The 18,829-nt window shown below is 40.6% G+C and overlaps 1 protein-coding gene across 1 annotated transcript in view; it reads left to right on the top strand.

Moving 5' to 3' along the window:
• Positions 1-18,829, top strand: part of FANCM (FA complementation group M) — a 226,066-nt gene that overhangs the window by 125,807 nt on the left and 81,430 nt on the right. The window contains exons 5-7 of the mRNA XM_089657217.1: positions 11,580-11,711; positions 13,037-13,169; positions 14,101-14,190. Of these exons, the coding sequence (XP_089513343.1) occupies positions 11,580-11,711; positions 13,037-13,169; positions 14,101-14,190 (355 nt within the window). The remainder of the gene's footprint in view (positions 1-11,579; positions 11,712-13,036; positions 13,170-14,100; positions 14,191-18,829) is intronic.

Here is an 18,829-nt window from a genome sequence, read left to right as displayed (position 1 = left end):
GTCATTCAAAGTGTGAAAGTGCTGAAAGCTGGAAATTGGCCTGGGCAGGAAGGGGGTAGAAGTGCTCGGTAGGCTTGTGGTTAAATGATGTTTAATAAGAGAAATAATAATACAATTCCAACACCAGCAACAGTAAACGAAAAATAATATGAAGTGACAAACAGACATGAAAGTGCAGAAACCCAAATAACAACCTGACTGTTCTAAATGGAAGGAGCACACATAAGCAGGGCAAGGTCAGGGCTGAGACGAGAAGCGAGGAACTGGGAGCAGGTAGGACACAGGATCAGGTACAGGAAAAAGGATCAGGCAGGAACACACACGGCTCACAGGAAGAACACAGAAGCACTGAGCCTCAGTTATGGACGGGCTTAAGTGCCTCTCAGCAGCCCACATCAAGTGCAGCCTAATTACTTGGAAAGCCTGGCTGCTGTCCACCGGAACTGTGCCCTTCGACTTCACGCTCCAGGAACAACAGTGCCACCAGCAGGTGACCCAGGTAATGAGTCCTGACAGTTACTTTCCTGTGAAGACCAGAAGTTCAGGGAAGCTGCACTGAAAACGCTTTAAACTGCAAGTTCTGGTGCAATAATTTTTACAAATGGTTTACTGGGGAATGTTTTTTTATTTTAAACAAATCCTAGTCTGTGAAATCCAAAATATTAGTGAGGCGCTCTATAGATAATTAAGTGATAAACTATCACTTATCTATAGAGCGCCGCACTAATGTTTTGGATTTCACAGAATATGATTTGTTTATTTTATGTAATGGAATGTGGCAGCAGATTATTTGTTTAGTTTATTTCATTGAAACTTATATTTTTCATAGCGCAGTTTGTGTTTTGAAGGTCAATATTTGACCTAGATAAATACAGTGTTTTTTATAATGGTTTTTATTTTGTCCTCAGTCTGTTAAGCTAAAAACAACTAGGGTTTCATATTGCTATAATTTTCTCCTACTCCATCCAAAACTGAAAATAAAATTTAGTGTGTACTTTTTAACGCTACATAAATAATACAATAGAAAAAAAGTACTCTTTACTCAGTATGGAGTTACTACCCTAACATGAGAAATGTGCTCTGTTCCTCCCCTTTTAATGCATGCTTGTAGGCCTCACTGGTAAGGAATGGGTGCATTACAGGAGAATTTGAGTTCCTTGTAATATTGACCTCTTTTTGAGGAGTCCATGCCCCCATTTACTTATTATAAAAATTGTTTCCTTCTGCCTGCAGAGATCGTGTGTCATACAGTTACTCAGGCATAGCTGTGCAGCAGCGCACTTTATAACCCAGATTTTGATTAACAAATGTACCCAGGTAACTAGGTTATGTTTACTGGCCCCGATAGATTGTGTTACCCACCTGCTGCTGGTATGGAGAAGGATTATCGGACTCTGTACCCGGGCTATATAATCTTTTGTTAAAAACATTGCAAAATTAAATCCTTTAACCTGCATTGCTAACCTGATCCGAGTTCTCACTTTGGTCATGTTGGAGTTGTAGGATTTCTGAGCTAAGATTTGAAGAATTAATTTGATTACTGAACAGATGTATGCAATGGGAACATAGGGCGTTTACGTAAGAGACAGTATGCAGTGCGTCTTTATCAATTTGGAAAGTAAGGTCACCTTTCCTCATTTACAGTTTTAGTGGCAGGTGGCAATTTAAATAAGCATTCTTCTATCCATGTAAGGCTAATCTCTGGCCAAAAAGCTAAACCCTTCGGCTCCATGTACACTGCAGCTGATAAACTCACGTTTAGGAGCTTTTCTGTCGTTTGTTCAGCAGCCCCTGAACTCCCCCTAATGTTTTCCTAGGTATCCATGTACACTGTTGTTTACAGGCAGTTGAGTTTACAGTCGTTTTTTTGAACGCACCAAACTTGCGTTCAGGAATAGATTTTTATCAGCGTTTCAAATGCTTGTAAACACGGCTAACCGCATTTATACACATTTTCGTTTGGAAAATTTTTTTAAGGCTACGTTCACACTAGCCTTGTGTGCAGGCGGCAGAGAGGCGTTTGGGAAGCGTTTTTACCGCTTCCCAAACGCCTCTGCCAATTCTGCACATTACAGCACATGGTGCTGTTCTAACGGGAGCGTTTGCGTCGCGGCAAAACGGACGCCTCTGGTCGAGTCAGGAGGCTTTGAAGCCTCCTATTCTCGTCTATGGTGCCGCTCTGCAAACGCCCGGCCGGTTGCGACGCGGTTGCGGGGCGTTTGCGGAGCGGTAACACCACTCAAACTGCATTATAGGCGTTTGTGGGGCGTTAACGCTCGGCAAACACCTAGCAACCGCCGCTGAACCGCGCATGCAGCGTTTGCGGAGCGTTAAACGCTCGGCAAACGCTGGACCAACGCTTGCCAAACGCTATAGGGGCGTTTGGCAAGCGTTGGTAAAACAGCCAAGTGTGAACGAGCCCTAACTCTTCCATTTCCAGATGCTGTCCAGAGCCTTTTTTCATCAGAAAAAATGCATGCAAAACATTTTCCCAGTACTCAGATGGACCTGGTACACCATACTTTGAGGTTTCGCATGAAAGAAAATATGTTGGACACTGCTGCAATAATTTCTGCACAGAAATGAGCTGAAACACATCCAAACACCACAAAAAAAAAAACAGCTAATCTCAATGAATACTGCTCTCTCTGCTTCTGCTCTCTCGATTTCTCTCAAAATGTCTGAAATAGTTAAATTTTTACTGTTTTTCAGTGCATTCTGGGCATTTTGGAAGGTCTCCTGAGGTTATCTTTAAACACTGCTAAACGCAAACGCTCATAAATGCGGTATGCAAACGGGACTAAACAGATGTTTTTTAATCTACGTTTTCCAGCAGTCAGTTTCCATCATTCAGAAGTGTCCCGTGTACATGGAGCCTTACATGGTTAGATTGAAAACAGACATTTCTAAACCCACAGTTAAGCCATGGGAAGGCACCCCCACCAAAACAACTCTCTAAACTGTGGCAAATTTTGCTTCAGTGGGGAAAAAAAAAATCCCTACTCATCTGTAAAATAAATAAGATAATGCATGTAATCAGCATTCTATTTTAATATTTCTTACAAATTCTGGTAGCCATTTATATTTGGGTACTTATCATTTTTAGGCCTTGTGACGGGCACGTTTTTAGTTGAAATGAGCTGAATACATTCCTGATACATCAGAATGAAAAGGCATGCTGTTTTACAGTTTTCTTTGAAAGCAGCCTGCACTTTAAAGCCTGCCCCCCTCCAGCTTGCTGTAGAGAGTGAGCCTTAAGTTTTGTGTGGAAGCAGTGGTCTATCTGCAGAGGTCCCAACACACCACCTGCTGAGTCAGAGCTAGAAAATAAAAGAATAGAATAGAAAGGAATAGAATATAGCCATCTTCTGAAATTGGAATTTTGAGTAGAATGTAGCTGTCTTTTGAAATTTGAATTTCGAATTTTGAAAGTAATAAAATAGAATAGTCTTCTGAAATTTGAATTTTAAAATGCACAGAATAAAATGGAATAGAATAAAAAGGAATATAATTGGGAAAATAAAAGAATGGGGAAACGAAATGGAATGGAATAGAAAATAGTGGAATGGAATCGGAAAGAATGGAATTAAATCGGAAAGAATGGAATGAAATAGGAAAGAATGGAATAGAAATATAGCTGTCTTCCGAAATTTGAATAGAATAGAGCCAGCTATTCTTCACAATGAATTTGGATCGATTCAATATTTTTGATTTGAAGTCTTCTAATCCATTGGAAAAATGTGAATCCAGTCGAAAATGAATAAACAAATCTAAACTAAATGAAGTTCATTGCAAATGCAAGGAAACAAAATTAGTAACTTACCGAATCGATGAGAATTAAACAAATGTTTTGTTCTGCACGTATGCTCAAAATTAAAGTCTATACATTTCTTTGACAAGGTCACATCAGCGGTAAGGTACAATGTTTCGGGGCCATGCAGGGCCCCTTTGTCAGGCATGCCTTGTGACCTGCTCAAATGTTTGGATGTTAATTGTTTCACTCCATGGTGTGTTGGTGATATATACTTTTCATCTATTGTGTTACCAGTCTCCAGCTGGTATCTGCTACAGCACCTGTTTATTCTGCGGTCTTTTCCATATGTGTGTGATGGGAATGTTGCATGTTATATTACAATCCAGACACAGAATGTTAATGCTAGGGTCAGTACATAGTCTAAAGGTGCAAGATGTCGCACTTTCCCACATATTTTGACCAAATGGTCAGACCCTTAAAGGAGCAGGTTCAGCGAGCTTGAAAACAGGGAGAGAACAAGCACAGGGCAAACATTTGTTCTTCATGATTCCTCAACCTGGTAGCAAAACTTGCGTATACTACTTCATATTTTACACTCACATGGTTTTTTACCTGTTGTATAACTGATGTACAGGGACTGAAGTAAACTAGGCTCACCCCTCTGACTGCTAAAGCCAGACAACCTTTTCTGTCCAGTTAAAAAAAAAAAAAAAAAAATCATTCTGCCCTGCACTTTGACTCCATGTGTAGAACTTACAGCTGCCTAATATTGATCTCTTGCTTTTCTCTGTGGAATCCATACTACCTGGGCACATTCAATTTTAATTTTTGGACAAGTATATTGGGGATTTCCAAGATGATTAAATTCTTCCAACATGGAGGCTTTATTGTGCTCATGTTCTGAATTTTGTGTGTGGATGGTTTGTTTACTAAAATAATTGCACTTCCATGTTCTGTGTACTGTGGGAGACCAGATATAGTGAATGCAGGGTCCGGGGAGACCAGATATAGTGAATGCAGGGTCCGGGGAGACCAGATATAGTGAATGCAGGGTCTGGGGAGACCAGATATAGTGAATGCAGGGTCCGGGGAGACCAGATATAGTGAATGCAGGGTCCGGGGAGACCAGATATAGTGAATGCAGGGTCCGGGGAGACCAGATATAGTGAATGCAGGGTCCGGGGAGACCAGATATAGTGAATGCAGGGTCCGGGGAGACCGGATATAGTGAATGCAGGGTCCGGGGAGACCAGATATAGTGAATGCAGGGTCCGGGGAGACCGGATATAGTGAATGCAGGGTCTGGGGAGATCAGATATAGTGTATGCAGGGTCCGGGGAGATCAGCTATAGTGAATGCAGGGCTGGGGATTTAGTAACACTTTTTAATGTATGTGTATATTTTAAAATTCTTTATTGTGAATGTGCTTCAAGGCTGGTCCTATCCTTTCTGATTTAGTTTTCAGTTCCTAGTTTCCAAGTCCTCTCATGCCTCCTGAAGTATAATGCATAGTCTTTGCTTCGGGTGGCACTTTGCCAGCTCTCTGAAACTTGATGTATTGCCTGCTTCCTTTGATTGCAGCAGACAGAAGCTTTGATTCCATCTTTGTATACACTGCCTCTCAGCTAGGAACATGCTGTTCTGAGCACTTAATAAGAGGTCAGGGCTTCAGTCTGTGGGTAGGAAAACAGTTTCTTGTTTAAAAAGTTTGGATTTCTTTTTTTTTTATTTATTTATTTAATTAACCTGCGTAGTGGTCTGAATTTCTTTTAAACAGAACACACAGAGCTGAGACAAATAAAATGGATGTGTTTAGTTTTCTGCCTGCCCCTCTTAATTAAGTGTTCTTGCATGGCAGACCACTTACTGTTGTCTCACATATATATTCTTATTATTATAGCCAAATTTACCCCCCTAATACACTACATAGACAATAATATACCAAAACGTGCGGATTGTTCCCGATTGGTGTGCTATTACTTTGTGGAACGTTTCGCCGAATGGTTCACGAAATATTGGCGTTTGTGTGGTGAAATTGGTCCCATAGGAATGAATGGCAGAATGTTCAAAACTAGAGTGTGAGCTGAAAAATCAGGACATGATTTCTAAACTGCCATCACTCCCTCATTTTCAAGCCCATCTACACAAATCTTATATCAAAACGTTCAGCTATCCCTGCTGCCACTAGGCTAAGCCATAGTCCTGATAGTTTTCACAATATGACCATTCGTTTGCAACTCACGCCGCCCATTGACATTCATTGAAACTCCACTCTAGCCACCTCAAATTTGAAGGGCAATTTCTAAACTGCGACTGTGCCTTCATTTGTAATATTTTAGGGACATACTATGCATCAAAATGTAGGTCTGGGTCTTGTGATTCTCAGACTACTGGTGGAGGCAAGAACACTTCACACAATTTCCCCAGAAATTGTAGCTTTTCTAGTATGTTTATACTCTACCGATTAAAGTAAATCTGTTGTAGACCTTGGCTGTTACAATTGAACAATAAAATGCATAAGCAGAGGAAACTATAAAGCCTGTCTCAGGAGGAAAATTTGGCCTCCACGTTCCTTTTAACATCACTATAAAATTGTAGTCATTTGACCACTGCAGTGCCCACTTTTCCATTGATGTCACGTTCTCGGAGATCTTTGGCTCACTTGTCATTCAAGGTCATTGCCCCAAGATGTAGCATGGTTGGTACTGTTGGATGCAGGCAGAGATAAACTTATGTATCAATGTACCAAGAGACTCTAATGGCACTTGCTTCCTGATGTCACCCCCTGAACTGCTGAGGGTGTGATGGTTGTGCCAGGGAAGAAGGGGCTGGAGGACACTGGATGTCACAAGCCCTGACTGAAGAGGGATTGTTCAAGTTCCCCATGAAAATTGAAGCTGGAAATTAAGTTGATGCCCCAGGTTTTCAAGATGAGGAAAACAAATTCTAGACAACACTATGAAAGCAGTGGAAGAAATGTCAAATGAGATATAGGCAGCATATATGCAAATCTCGACTTTTTCTCCCATGACACCATTGCTGTAAATTTTCAGAGGGTCCTGGCACTGGAACCGATATAAGGATTAACTAATATCACACTGCCCTTCGTGTGATATTGAAGCAGCCTTTGGGTGGCCTTACATAAGCAGATATCTCCCTGATAACACCATCCTCTAGTGTGGTGTTAAGTTTTGGGGTTTACCATATTTCTTTTATGATGGTGACAGTGGTGTATGTGCAGTACCTCTGGTCCATAGTAGAGTAAAATTTAAGGCCCATTGACAGGATTTTCCGATTGGCTGGAAAATGTCCTTGAGAGACTTAGGCCTGTGACTGCTAAATAAGATTTATTTATTTTTTTGCATTTTTCTATTTATAGGAAGGCATTTGGAATAAGTAGCCCAGGGAAAACAAAAACACTCTGTTATATGAGGCTTTACAGACCTGTTTTTACAAATGGCACAATTGTATTATACAAAGTCCAAAGAACTCCATAAAGATAAGTAAGAAGCAAGACAAATATCCAGCTGGGGTTCAAGCAATTCAAGAACAGGAGGTCTGGACCTGGGCATTGGGGGAAAGTCCATCTTTAGGGAAGGTGACATCAGGAGCTTATCGTGAACCTCATATGACCATACAGTCGTGCTAAAAGGGATCTTAGGTCTCTCATCCCCTAAGGCCTCTGACACCCTGACAGTTCTGTTTCTTGCAACAACTCCCCAGTAAAAGGATTACTAGACAAGAAGAGAACCACTCCCCTGTTTCTACAGTGTCGCTGGCTGGACGAACGAGGTGCCACTTCCCCATTGATGTGAGATCCTACAGCATTTTAGCCAGTGAATGACACCATAGAAACAGGTGAGTTGTTTATTTTCCTTCTTTATCAATACTGATGCTGGGGAGTTGCCAACAATGGAAAAATCAATAGTGTGTGAAAGGCCTAAGCGTTTAAACAAAAAAAAATAATTCAAGCAATGCTCAACATCTGAAGCAGTTTTCTGGCTAATTGGGTTTCCTTAATTTATCTAGCCACAGAACTCAGGTGATCATTTGTGTCTGTAGGTAAAGGAATAATTTGTCAGCCTTCTTCTACAATTCAATTTAAAGTGGAACTTCACTCAATCAACATTGATTGTTTTTATTTCTTATGCTGCTAGCATTAGCAAAGAGATAGGAAAATATATATTTAAACTTTTTTTTTTTTTTTTTTTTTTTTTTTACATGTCTTCAGTTACTTCATGGTTTCCATGCCTAGGCAAATTATGTCATACATCCCAAGAGTCTTGAGGAAGGGAGGGTTCTCAGCTAAGCTAATGCCTGAGCTAAGGGCAGATGGATTCCAGGAAGTAAATGCATGAATCATCTGCCCTTACTCAAGATGGCCACAGTCAGAAATGCCAAGGTGCGTTTTCAAAATGATTTCTCGGCAAAATAAAGCATGGCGACATGGATGAATGGGGGAGTTTGCTTTGAATATTAACAATGAATAACATTGCATTTTTGGTTTGTGGTGCTCAGATGCAGTGCAGTTCCACTTTAATTATTTTTGTTCTGCTGAAGATTAACTTAAAGTTAAGTTGTCCAGCATTTAAAAAAAAAAAAAAGCAGCTCTGTTTGGACTCCTTTCTACAGCACGGTCACCTGCATGATTAGCTGTCTAGATGCCCAGTACTGGTTCTGTCCCTGATACAATGTCACCCAACTCACTCCTTATGAGCCCAGACTTTCAGAGATGCACCCTCTTGGTGTGCATTGTGCGTTCTCACATTGTCCTGGTCTGGCATTACGGCTCACATTCAGTTTGAGAAGATGGTTCACCCATCACCACCTAACACTTAGGCTACGTTCACACTAGCGTTGTGTGCAGGCGGCAGAGAGGTGTTTGGGAAGCGTTTTTACCGCTTCCCAAATGCCTCGGCCAATTCTGCACATTACAGCACATGGTGCTGTTCTTACGGGAGCGTTTGCGTCGCGTTATGGCAAAACGGACGCCTCTGGTCGAGTCAGGAGGCGTTGAAGCCTCCTATTCTCGTCCATGGTGCCGCTCCGCAAACGCCCGGTCGGCGTTTGCGACGCGTTTGCGGGGCGTTTGCGGAGCGGTAACACCACTCAAACTGCATTATAGGCGTTTGTGGGGCGTTAACGCTCGGCAAACGCTTAGCAACCGCCGCTAAACCACGCATGCAGCGTTTGCGGAGCGTTTGCCGAGTTTTAAAAACGCTCCACAAACGCCGGACCAACGCTTGCCAAACACTATAGGGGCGTTTGGCAAGCATTGGCAAAACAGCCAAGTGTGAACGAGCCCTAATAGATGAAGAACCTGTGATGTCGTTGGAGTGGCCTGAAGACTGCAGGAAAGCATATATCTAGTGAAAGGCAACAGGCATCAGGGAATGGGGGAGGCGGAGGGAGGAGGTCAGTTATGAAGCTGGCCTTTATCTTTAATAACAGTTTTATCTAAAGGTTTATAAGATCTAAATGCTTCTTTTGCTTCCTTTCCATGTCATTCAACATGTTATAGCTGACATCACCTACCAATCTACTGTATTAGGCATATAATATGTTAATGCCGTGTTCAAGAGATCTAACCTAGTTTTTGGCTCATAATAGCCTTATTTTCTGTAATAATGGCGGAACATCAAATAATAAATAGTGAAGAGCGCAAATTGTACAGATACCAGTCAAAAACTATGCTAATAATCAATGCTTTTATCATAATAGATTTCCTTGTCCTTGGCACAAACTGAAATTAAAATGTAACTCTTTGGCTCCCTGAGAGCTTGGACAAAGCCATCCTCTGCTAGCCTTTCTGAAACACAGTTCTCTGCGAGTGAAATATTCCTTCAGATCTGCAGTTTTGAATGGAGAATTACCATTTTTTTAATGCATTCTTTATTTTTTTTTCAAATAATCGGGTAATGTACAGCTAGAACATAATTTTATTTAAAAGCAGTACACAGTAAATTGAAATTTCACTTTGTCAAATTATTAGTAAAAAAAAACCAGATAAAATGTACGTAAGTCATAAACTGGTAAAGATAAAGTAGGGATATTGCAAAATGCATGAAAATATATATAGCAATAACAATATAATGGTCGTGAATAGAGAATACATGTAAAGGGACACCTGATATTCAAGGTTTTTTAATGTTCTAAGGAAAGGATGGAGGTTGCCCAACCCCAGGAATAACCAGTAGAAGACATCTCAAAAGCCATTGCTTAACAAAGGTGGGGCCAAATTCTGCACAGAAAGGCAAGGATCGAGAGAAGTTGTGGAATCTACCAAGTGGGAAGCACCCCCACCCCCCATCTCTGCTCAAAAAGGGCTCCAGTGCCAGTACACATTTCAGAATGCAGAACCTAAAATAGGCTGTGTATTGGTTGTGAGAATGTTCTTCTGTACATGAAATTTCTAACCTATAGAACAATACTTTTAAGGCTCTTATTACTTAACTTTGACAACCAATTTGTCACTGAAACATTTTTTTTTTAAATGGCTAATATTGGTACACCAAACAAGAACTAAAAGTTTTAGTATTCAGATAATTCAAAAAAATTCTCCTTTGCTGGACAAAGACAAAGAAAGGCAGGTGACAACAATGTTTCCAGGTTTAGCCCATGTCTCCCTGCTCCCCTATATAGGCTTCAAACATGTCTAGTTGTTTCAGCTCTGAGGAAGGGAGCCTGTCTCCCGAAACGCGTTAGCACACTGTTGCAAGACCACCACTTTCTGGGACTGTCACATTGGTTCCTTGCTTTTATTTATGACTCTTGGTTTGTGAGTATATACTTTTTATCATTCTCAAATTTTTTTTTTTATCACGGTAATGCACGAGGAGAGTGCACCATTTTTTTTGCTCTTTTCCATGTTGTCTCCCTGCCAGCAGTCTGCTCCTTGGACAATGAGTAAGCACCATCAAATTGCTTAAATGTCCAGGCACAGGACAGGCAGGTCATGCTGGAAGCTGTAAAGCCAAAATATGAAATAATGGTTTTTATCTTCCTGGTTATGCTGTGCGGCAGGGGAATTTGTGTTACAAGGCTGGGTGAAGACAAGTGCTGTGTGTATGTATATATGTGCAAATTGAAAAAAAATGTGTAAGTGTGAGTTTCCACCAGTCAAAATGATCAATACAAATAGGCATCTGAAGCTATGTGTAAATTCCATTCTTCTACTGATTAATAAGGCTACCTGCCAAATTAAAGGACCTACGGGGGGGAGGGTTAGATGTAGCAAGTACCAAGCTTGACTTTTTGGAAAATAAAAGATTTGACAAAAACATTCATGTATATGTATATTTGAATCTATTGATCATTTTGACATGTAGTAAATTGATGGTAACCTCTATTAATTTTTCTCTGATGTGCTCAGTTTGCCAAGGTTGCATTTTTAATTTAAATATTACGGCGTGGTATGTGCCAATCGCTTTGTATTCTTTCACTGTAGTGTAAGTTTGGGAATTTTTTTTTTTTTTTTTAAACTTACTATTTATCCACATACTTTATTGACGTGGGACACCAACAGCTTTGTAACAGTAGTTGGCTACAGTGGATGTATACTTGTAGCTGTAAATTGTTAGTGTCATGATCAGGATATGTGTAGCTATGGAAGCTTGCTAGTATGTATCCAAGTGCCAAGAAGGCTCAGATGACTAACTGTTCTTGTTCATTTATATTTGTTTTTTTGTCTGCTTATCAATTTCCAGTTTGTTGGAGTTTTATATAAAATCAGAGCTGAATAGTAAGTTTTTGGTCTTTCACATGTAATTTTTAGAGTCGGGCATTAGCAAACTTGTTGAGATAGTTTTTTGTTTTTCCTCCACAGGTTCTAGAGACTTTTGCGGCTCGTCTAATACAGAACAATGTGTTTACACGTAGAGAGATCTCCAGCCTAACAAAATATCAGATCATTCTGTTTCGAGATCAGTTCCGGAAGAACCCACCTTCTAACATTGTGGCAAGTATTCTTGATTCATCATGTGCAGACACAGACTTCCAACATTATATACAGAAGGTGCTGCCCTGGACTGTGGTGTGTGTAAATGTTGTTTGCCCCTGGCTCTGTTTTAAGGAAACTGAGCTGAGGTGACAGGACTTATCACCCGTAAACATCAGTCTACAATAACTCTAAGGGTTGTGGTTGACTGAACCTGCCATTAGGGAAATCTAGTGGTGGCTATTACAGATACTCTTCTGAAAATGCTAGTTGCCCTGGCTATCATGATTATCCTATGGAATAAATCAGTGGTCTCCAAACTGAAGCCTGAGGGCGGATATGGCCCTTTGCTTGCCTTTATCTGGCCCTTGAGGCACTATTCCATACATTGACACCAATGATGGGGCACTATGCTTCTAACTGACAGTCTCCAACTGACACCAGTGATGGAGCATTATTACTTCCACAGACTGCAATAATGGGTTACTATTCCTCACACTGATGCCAACTATGGGGCACTATTCCTCCCACTGATATAAACAGTTGGCACTATTATCCCCACGTATTCTAACAGCAGTGCACTATTCTTCCCATTAAAACTAATGATGGTGCATTGTTTACTCCCAATCGCCACAGTCCAGCCCCCCTAAAGTCTAAAGGACAGTAAACTGGTCCTTTGCTTAGAACGTTTGCAGACCCCTGGTCTAAATGCTTTCTACATCATTGAATAAGTGGCCGTTTAATAGTAGGGACAGATTTTGGTGGACCAAAAAATGTGCCATGGTGTCACTGGCATGGTGAAAGGTGGGTGTTACCAAAGAACATGGTTTATTGTGACACATTATTACATCAAGTTTATATAGCACCAAAGGGTTTGCTCAGCGCTGTGCAATAGAGGGGGGGGGACAATACATGAAACAGTACAGCAACTACAAACAGCACACAAGGGGTTAGAGGGCCCTACTGCCTTCATCTTCCAGCTTCAATCTCCTTTGTGACTTTTTGGGATTGTGACTTGATGTTTCAAGACTACTGCAAAGGAAGTCAATGCAGAAAGACTTTCCTCTGCCAGATGCTGTGATTGCAGGTCTAAACCGGGATCATTATCTGTCTATCTCATCATGTCACTGACTGTGGATCCTGCTGTGACTGATGTCTAAGTGAAGTATCCTGTATTCCGGGCTACCAGCTCCATATATCTTATCAGTACTGGCCCAGTGGATAGATTCTCCTGTTCTGCAAAGGCAATTCTGTAATGACGCTTATGAAGATGATTGTTTGATACATTTACATTGTGAAGGTAATATATATGGTCTGTATTAACTGAATATTTTTGTCTCATGCAGGGGGCACAGATGGGAGTGATGGAAGGAGATTTTGCTCTCTGTATAAGCTTATATCATGGCTATGAGCTTTTATTACAAATGGGAACACGCTCTTTATACTACTATCTGCGATCAATAATGGACGGGTCCAAAGGTAAGATACTTTTAGGGCTATCATTTGTAATTCATACTGGAGCCATTCTTGGCTTAGCAGTGGTGGTTTTGTTAAGGTGCCCTTTCACAATGTGTATATTAACAAACATGGTTGTCCCTTAACTGGTAGTATACCATTGTATTTAAGACTGGCCCGGATGGACCACCTTTTCTCTATCTACTAAGAATTTTTTCAGTAAAATGGTAAATCCAGTGTTGCTCCATTGGCCCATGTTTCTATCACCAGAATTGGTAAAAATTAGAATACCCAAGAATAAACCCAAACTTGTTCATGCACCGTGGCCTACATATTTATGGCCAGCTTAAAATACTGTAGTCTTTATATGGGTTGCAATTTCTGTTTTTTATTTTTGTCTATAGTTATTGGTTATTTGTCCAAACTTTTATAAGGAACCTGTTATGAGAGAGATGCATGTATTACCATTCCTAGCGGACTTCTGAAAATGCTAGTTGCTGGTACTCCAACTTCACTGTTTTTTGGGCTACTGCCCCAAGCTTGTGTGCAGGTTGAGTGTTAGAAGTTAAAACTGATGTTTAGGTATGGATATGTGCATAGTTACATTGGTCCAGGTTTCACGATTGTAAGTATGTATGATACTTCCTATCACTATGGAAGCTGGAAATCACTGTAGTAGGAATTGCTACTACAGTGATTACTGCTAGCTTCTGGGTCCCATGCTCAGCATGGGCGCCATTCATAGAATACTTTCCATTTTCTCAATTCTGATTGGACAATGTGGAGACCATGACATCTCCTTACAAAGGAGAGTTCAGCGCAGTTGTCTTTGGATAACTGCAAATGCTAAGGTAGGGTCTTATATGGGTCTGCCTATATTTAATCAGTTGTTTTATATCCTAGTTGCAGACATTACTATACTCGTGTATTGACCTTGTTAATCTTTCCTTGTCAGGTATGTCTCGAGCACGAAATGACCTTGGTCGAAATGCTGACTTCATGAATCTTTACCAGCAACTGGAATCCATTTTCTCTGCTTCCACTGGTAAGTCACAAACTGACTATGGTGGTACTGAAAAACACACACCGCTGAAAGTACAGACAACTCTTTGGGTTAGAGAGGAGCAGAGTTTGACCCTTTTCTAGGTTTTGCAAATATTCTTGGACTCCAGTTAAACTCTCCTCCTACCACTGCTTCAGCAGTGACAGCCTGAAATCTTTCAAGTTGAGCTGCTTGTGTCATTAGTTATGTCTTTCAATACATTATTTTGGATGATACACTTAAGGGGTGCTATGTCAGGGTTGGGGGGGGGAACCCTCTGCCTGAGACACATGAATAGAATGGAAGGACTTTTATTGGATCTCTTTTTTGTCTCTGTCCTTCATGAGTAAAAAGGATCTTTAAGACAGGTTGTAAGCAGAAATTTCATCAGGGAAATTGACAACCCTAAGATTCTAACCCTTCACCACTATCTGTCCAACCTATCAAAAAATAGTCATTAAATGCCTTTCCATGATGCCACAGATTTTGTACAGTTGTGTTCAAAATAATAGCAGTCAGACATCACTAACCCGATCAATCACTGTTTTTGGTAGAAATGATATTTCTATATGGCAAATAATTTACTAACAGGTGTAGTAGAGTAATAGAAATCCAACAGACCCAACAGTCATGACATGCATGCTGCTGATTCTGTGTAATTGAATCACTAATTGAAAGGGGCATGTTCAAAATAATAGCAGTGTTGAGTTCTATTAGTGAGGTCATTCATTCTTTGAAAAACAGGTGGCAATTATTGCCCTTATTTAAGGAAGGAAGGAAGCAAATGTTGTACATGCTGGTTACAGTGCATTTCTCTCTGAAATTCTGAGGAAAATGGATCGTTCCAGACATTGTTCAGAAGAACAGCGTACCTTGATTAAAAAATTGATTGGAGAGGGGAAAACATATAAAGAAGTGCAGAAAATGATAGGCTACTCAGCTAAAATGATCGCAAATGCTTTAAAATGGCAACCAAATCCTGAAAGACGTGGAAGAAAGCAAAAAACTACCATTTGAATGGATAGAAGAATAGCCAAAATGGCAAGGACTCAGCCAACAATCAGCTCCAGGAAGATCAAAGAAGGTGTAAAGTTACCTGTGAATACTGTTACAATTAGAAGACGCCTATGTGAAGCCAAGCTATCTGCAAGAAGCCCCCGCAAAGTCCCACTGTTGAAAAAAAGACGTGCTGAAGAGGTTACAATTTGCCAAAGAGCACATTGACTGGCCTAAAGAGAAATGGTGCAACATTTTGTGGACTGATGAAAGTAAGATTGTTCTTTTTGGGTCTAGTGGCCGGAGACAGTTTGTCAGACGACCCCCAAACACTGAATTCAAGCCACAGTACACTGTGAAGCATGATGGTGCAAGCATCATGATATTGGGATGTTTCTCATACTACGGTGTTGGGCCTATTTATCGCATACCAGGGATCATGGATCAGTTTGAATACATCAGAATACTTGAAGAGGTCATACTTTTCAAGTCCCTGTGTGAAGAGGAAGCGAGGGGAGAAGAGATGCAGTCTTGCATTGCGCTGGGCTCTTCTCCCCTCTCTTCCCCACACACGGAAAGGAGAGCACAGGTAAACTAAAAACATTTTTTTTACCTTTGTGCAAGCAATGCATTACAATAAAGATGTTTTTAGGTTTAGTATCACTTTAAGCGTCTACCAAGATTTGACTGCTTGGTGTCTTGGGCTATCTAGCAGCTTCCAGATTGGCTACCCTCAATGGGTACCTTGGACATTTTACCTGGACCCCACTATGTGGGGCTGGCCTCTAATGTTTTCTTTGGGCACTGGATCCTCCACATGGCTTGATATGCTGCACTTTATCTCAGCACACCGGCCCGTATCACCCTGCAATGTCAGGCGGCACAGCGCATCGCAGTGCCGGACTTTGCAGTGAATGAAGTGTGTGTTTTTTACACTTCAAATAAAGATGGTACAAAAAAAAGTGCAGCTGGCAATGGAGAGCTGTTGCAGTGCCAAAGCATGCAAATTCACTCTTTAACCCCTTCACGCCTAAGGGTAAAACAAATCTAAATGCCTAAGCACAATTCTGCAACGTTGACATGTAATAGTAAAACCGTACATATCATCACAACTACTTTGTACATCCATGTGACTTATACCTTGATTTTTTTCAGGACAAATTGGGCTTTCATTTGGTGATAAATAGTAATGAATAGCTCCTAATTTTTTTTTTTATTATCAAAGGAAAACTGGGCCAAAATAGTAAAAAAAAAAATAGTTTTTTTTATTGAGCTGTGTATTTCTTAGTGCGATCATAACCTACCACCAAACAGCAACCCAAAATAAATTCTCCAGCTCTTGACGATTGCAGCGATACCATATATATGTGTATGTTATTTGTTGTTTGTACCCATAGTAGAGCCCAGAAACAATAGTGCACATTTTGTTTGTGTTTTTTTTTTTTTTTTTTTTAAACCTAAAACACCTTGACATTAACACTAACTGATTTTGTTTTTTTAATCCTTGACCTTTGACCCTGACCTTGACCCAAACACTAACCATGGCACTGAAATACATCAAACCTTGATCTAGGTATTTTTCTTTTTTTTTCTTTTCTTTTTTAATATTTATCTTTTTTTTTTACAAACATTTTTTTTTCTCTCTATGCTAGAGATGCAATGTATCTTTTTCATTCATTGAAAAAAAAAAACAAGGGGGCCGGGCTACACAGTGACTGTGATAGCCAATCAGAGGCTAGCATAGCGATCACGTGACCTGGAATCGGGAGTCCCGGGTTCCGATCGTTAGAACGGGACTCGGGGCTCTCAGTGACACCGCGGTCTCTGTGCTGGGAGCGCACCCAGCGGCACGCTCCCAGCACAAAGACAGGTATGCAAATATGCGGCCCCACGGAAAAAAGCCCAGTTCCGTAAGGTCGCATATTTGTGTGCCGTTGGCATCAAGGGGTTAACTAAAAAACTGATTGGTTTGAAAGGGCCTTTGTCAATGGGAAGGCATCAAAAGTGCATCAAAAACTGATCCGTGTGAAAGCAGCCTAAGAAAAGAGGAACTTTGGCACACTTGTAAATTCCTTATCCTGGAGTACAGTACAGGCGGCCCTAGCAATTATTTTGCAATTCCCATTCACCTGAAGGTAGCCTACATACAACACGTGATCTGTGAATACAAGTCCTGTATCCTGTACGATACTAAAATATAAGGGTTTTACAGCTAAATCAAAACTCCTATATTTTTTTTTTTTTTTTGTTTTTTGTACTCCATGGTAAATATTTTTTCTCCATAGTCCATCGGGGGAGCACTGCTCTCTCCCAGCCTATTTGTTGCTATTTTTTGTCCACAGTTAAGTTGTTCATTTTGGAAGGTTACCCTTCTGCCGTGAACATTTACTTGCTACTGAGCTCATTCAGAGCATAGAGGACTCTCGGCACTAGATTGAGCGGTGCCTCTTTCTTCGTCTAGTGTCTAACCCCCCAAAGATGGCAGCTATGCTCATCAGTAGAGGACTACTTCCTGTATCTCCTAATGAATTTATTGGCAAAGAGGATTTTACAGTGAGCACAAAAAAATATTTTTTCCTCTCCATGAGACTAGCGCAGTGCTAGTGTTCTCTGGCTGTTCTCCAATACATTAACATGCACACTCAACCAATACAAACATGTATATTAAGTCAATTGGCAGCAATATTTTTTCTGCATGTCTGTCTGGCTAGCTCAGATATTTTATTTTACATAACTTTAGGTTTTCAGGCCTTGTAATCTGTGTATAGTTTCTGTCCCTTCAATTTAATTTAGTCAAAAACAAGCAATAAAAAGGAATTTGTGCCCTGGGTTAATCTGATTGTGAGTACAGCAGCAGAATAATAATGTCAGTTTATACATTGTTACAGAAGAAGCTTTAATACGTGTCTAACTGCTAATCTCCACCATATAATCAGCTGTATCTGTAGTATAGGGGAGCTAAGCTTCAGCATTACTCATGTTAATGAAATGGAAAAGCCTCCATAAAATATAAAAGACTTATGGATAATTAAAAAGTGTCTCTAGGTCACAGCAATATTGGTTATCTGAGAACACCTGGTATATTTTGCATCAGAGACAAGATTTTCATTTAAACTGTAGTGCTAACCCCGCAGCAGCCACTTGGTAGGTTGGGTTCTCTGTTCTTCTTCCTCTAGAACAACTTTAAGCCCTACTGACACACTAGGTTAAGTAAATGGATACAGTACTGCTACTGGGAGCACAAATAGACACACTGGACATAACAAAGGTTCAATATCAGTAAGCAAACATCAGGCTGCTTAGTGGAAAATAGCAGTATGCATATAAATAAGTGGTTAGGTCTGCAGAGGTTCAGGTAGATCTTGAACCTCTAGAAGTTATTGTTGAAACAGACTAATAGCTTGGAGTATTTAGGCCTTCTGCTGCGTACTGCTTTGTTCAGGGTCTTCCTTCCACAGTACAAACTCCAAACTTTGTTTCCATGTTTGGACACTACAGTCCTGAAGCCAGCCAACCCTTTTTGGAAGCAATTTCATATGCTCCGTTTAATTCCAGTTAATTAAAGCTCAACATTCTGGCTGCATGGAACAAACCCAGGTTCCAGACTGTTGCAAGCACCTTGCTCCCAAAGCCAGGCTATCCCTGG

The sequence above is a fragment of the Staurois parvus genome, unplaced genomic scaffold (genome assembly GCF_062004578.1).
Source record: "Staurois parvus isolate SC_StPar_1 unplaced genomic scaffold, SC_StPar_1.0 ptg000978l, whole genome shotgun sequence".
In the NCBI taxonomy this organism is placed as follows: Eukaryota; Metazoa; Chordata; class Amphibia; order Anura; family Ranidae; genus Staurois; species Staurois parvus.
This window is presented reverse-complemented; position numbering and strand designations above follow the sequence as displayed.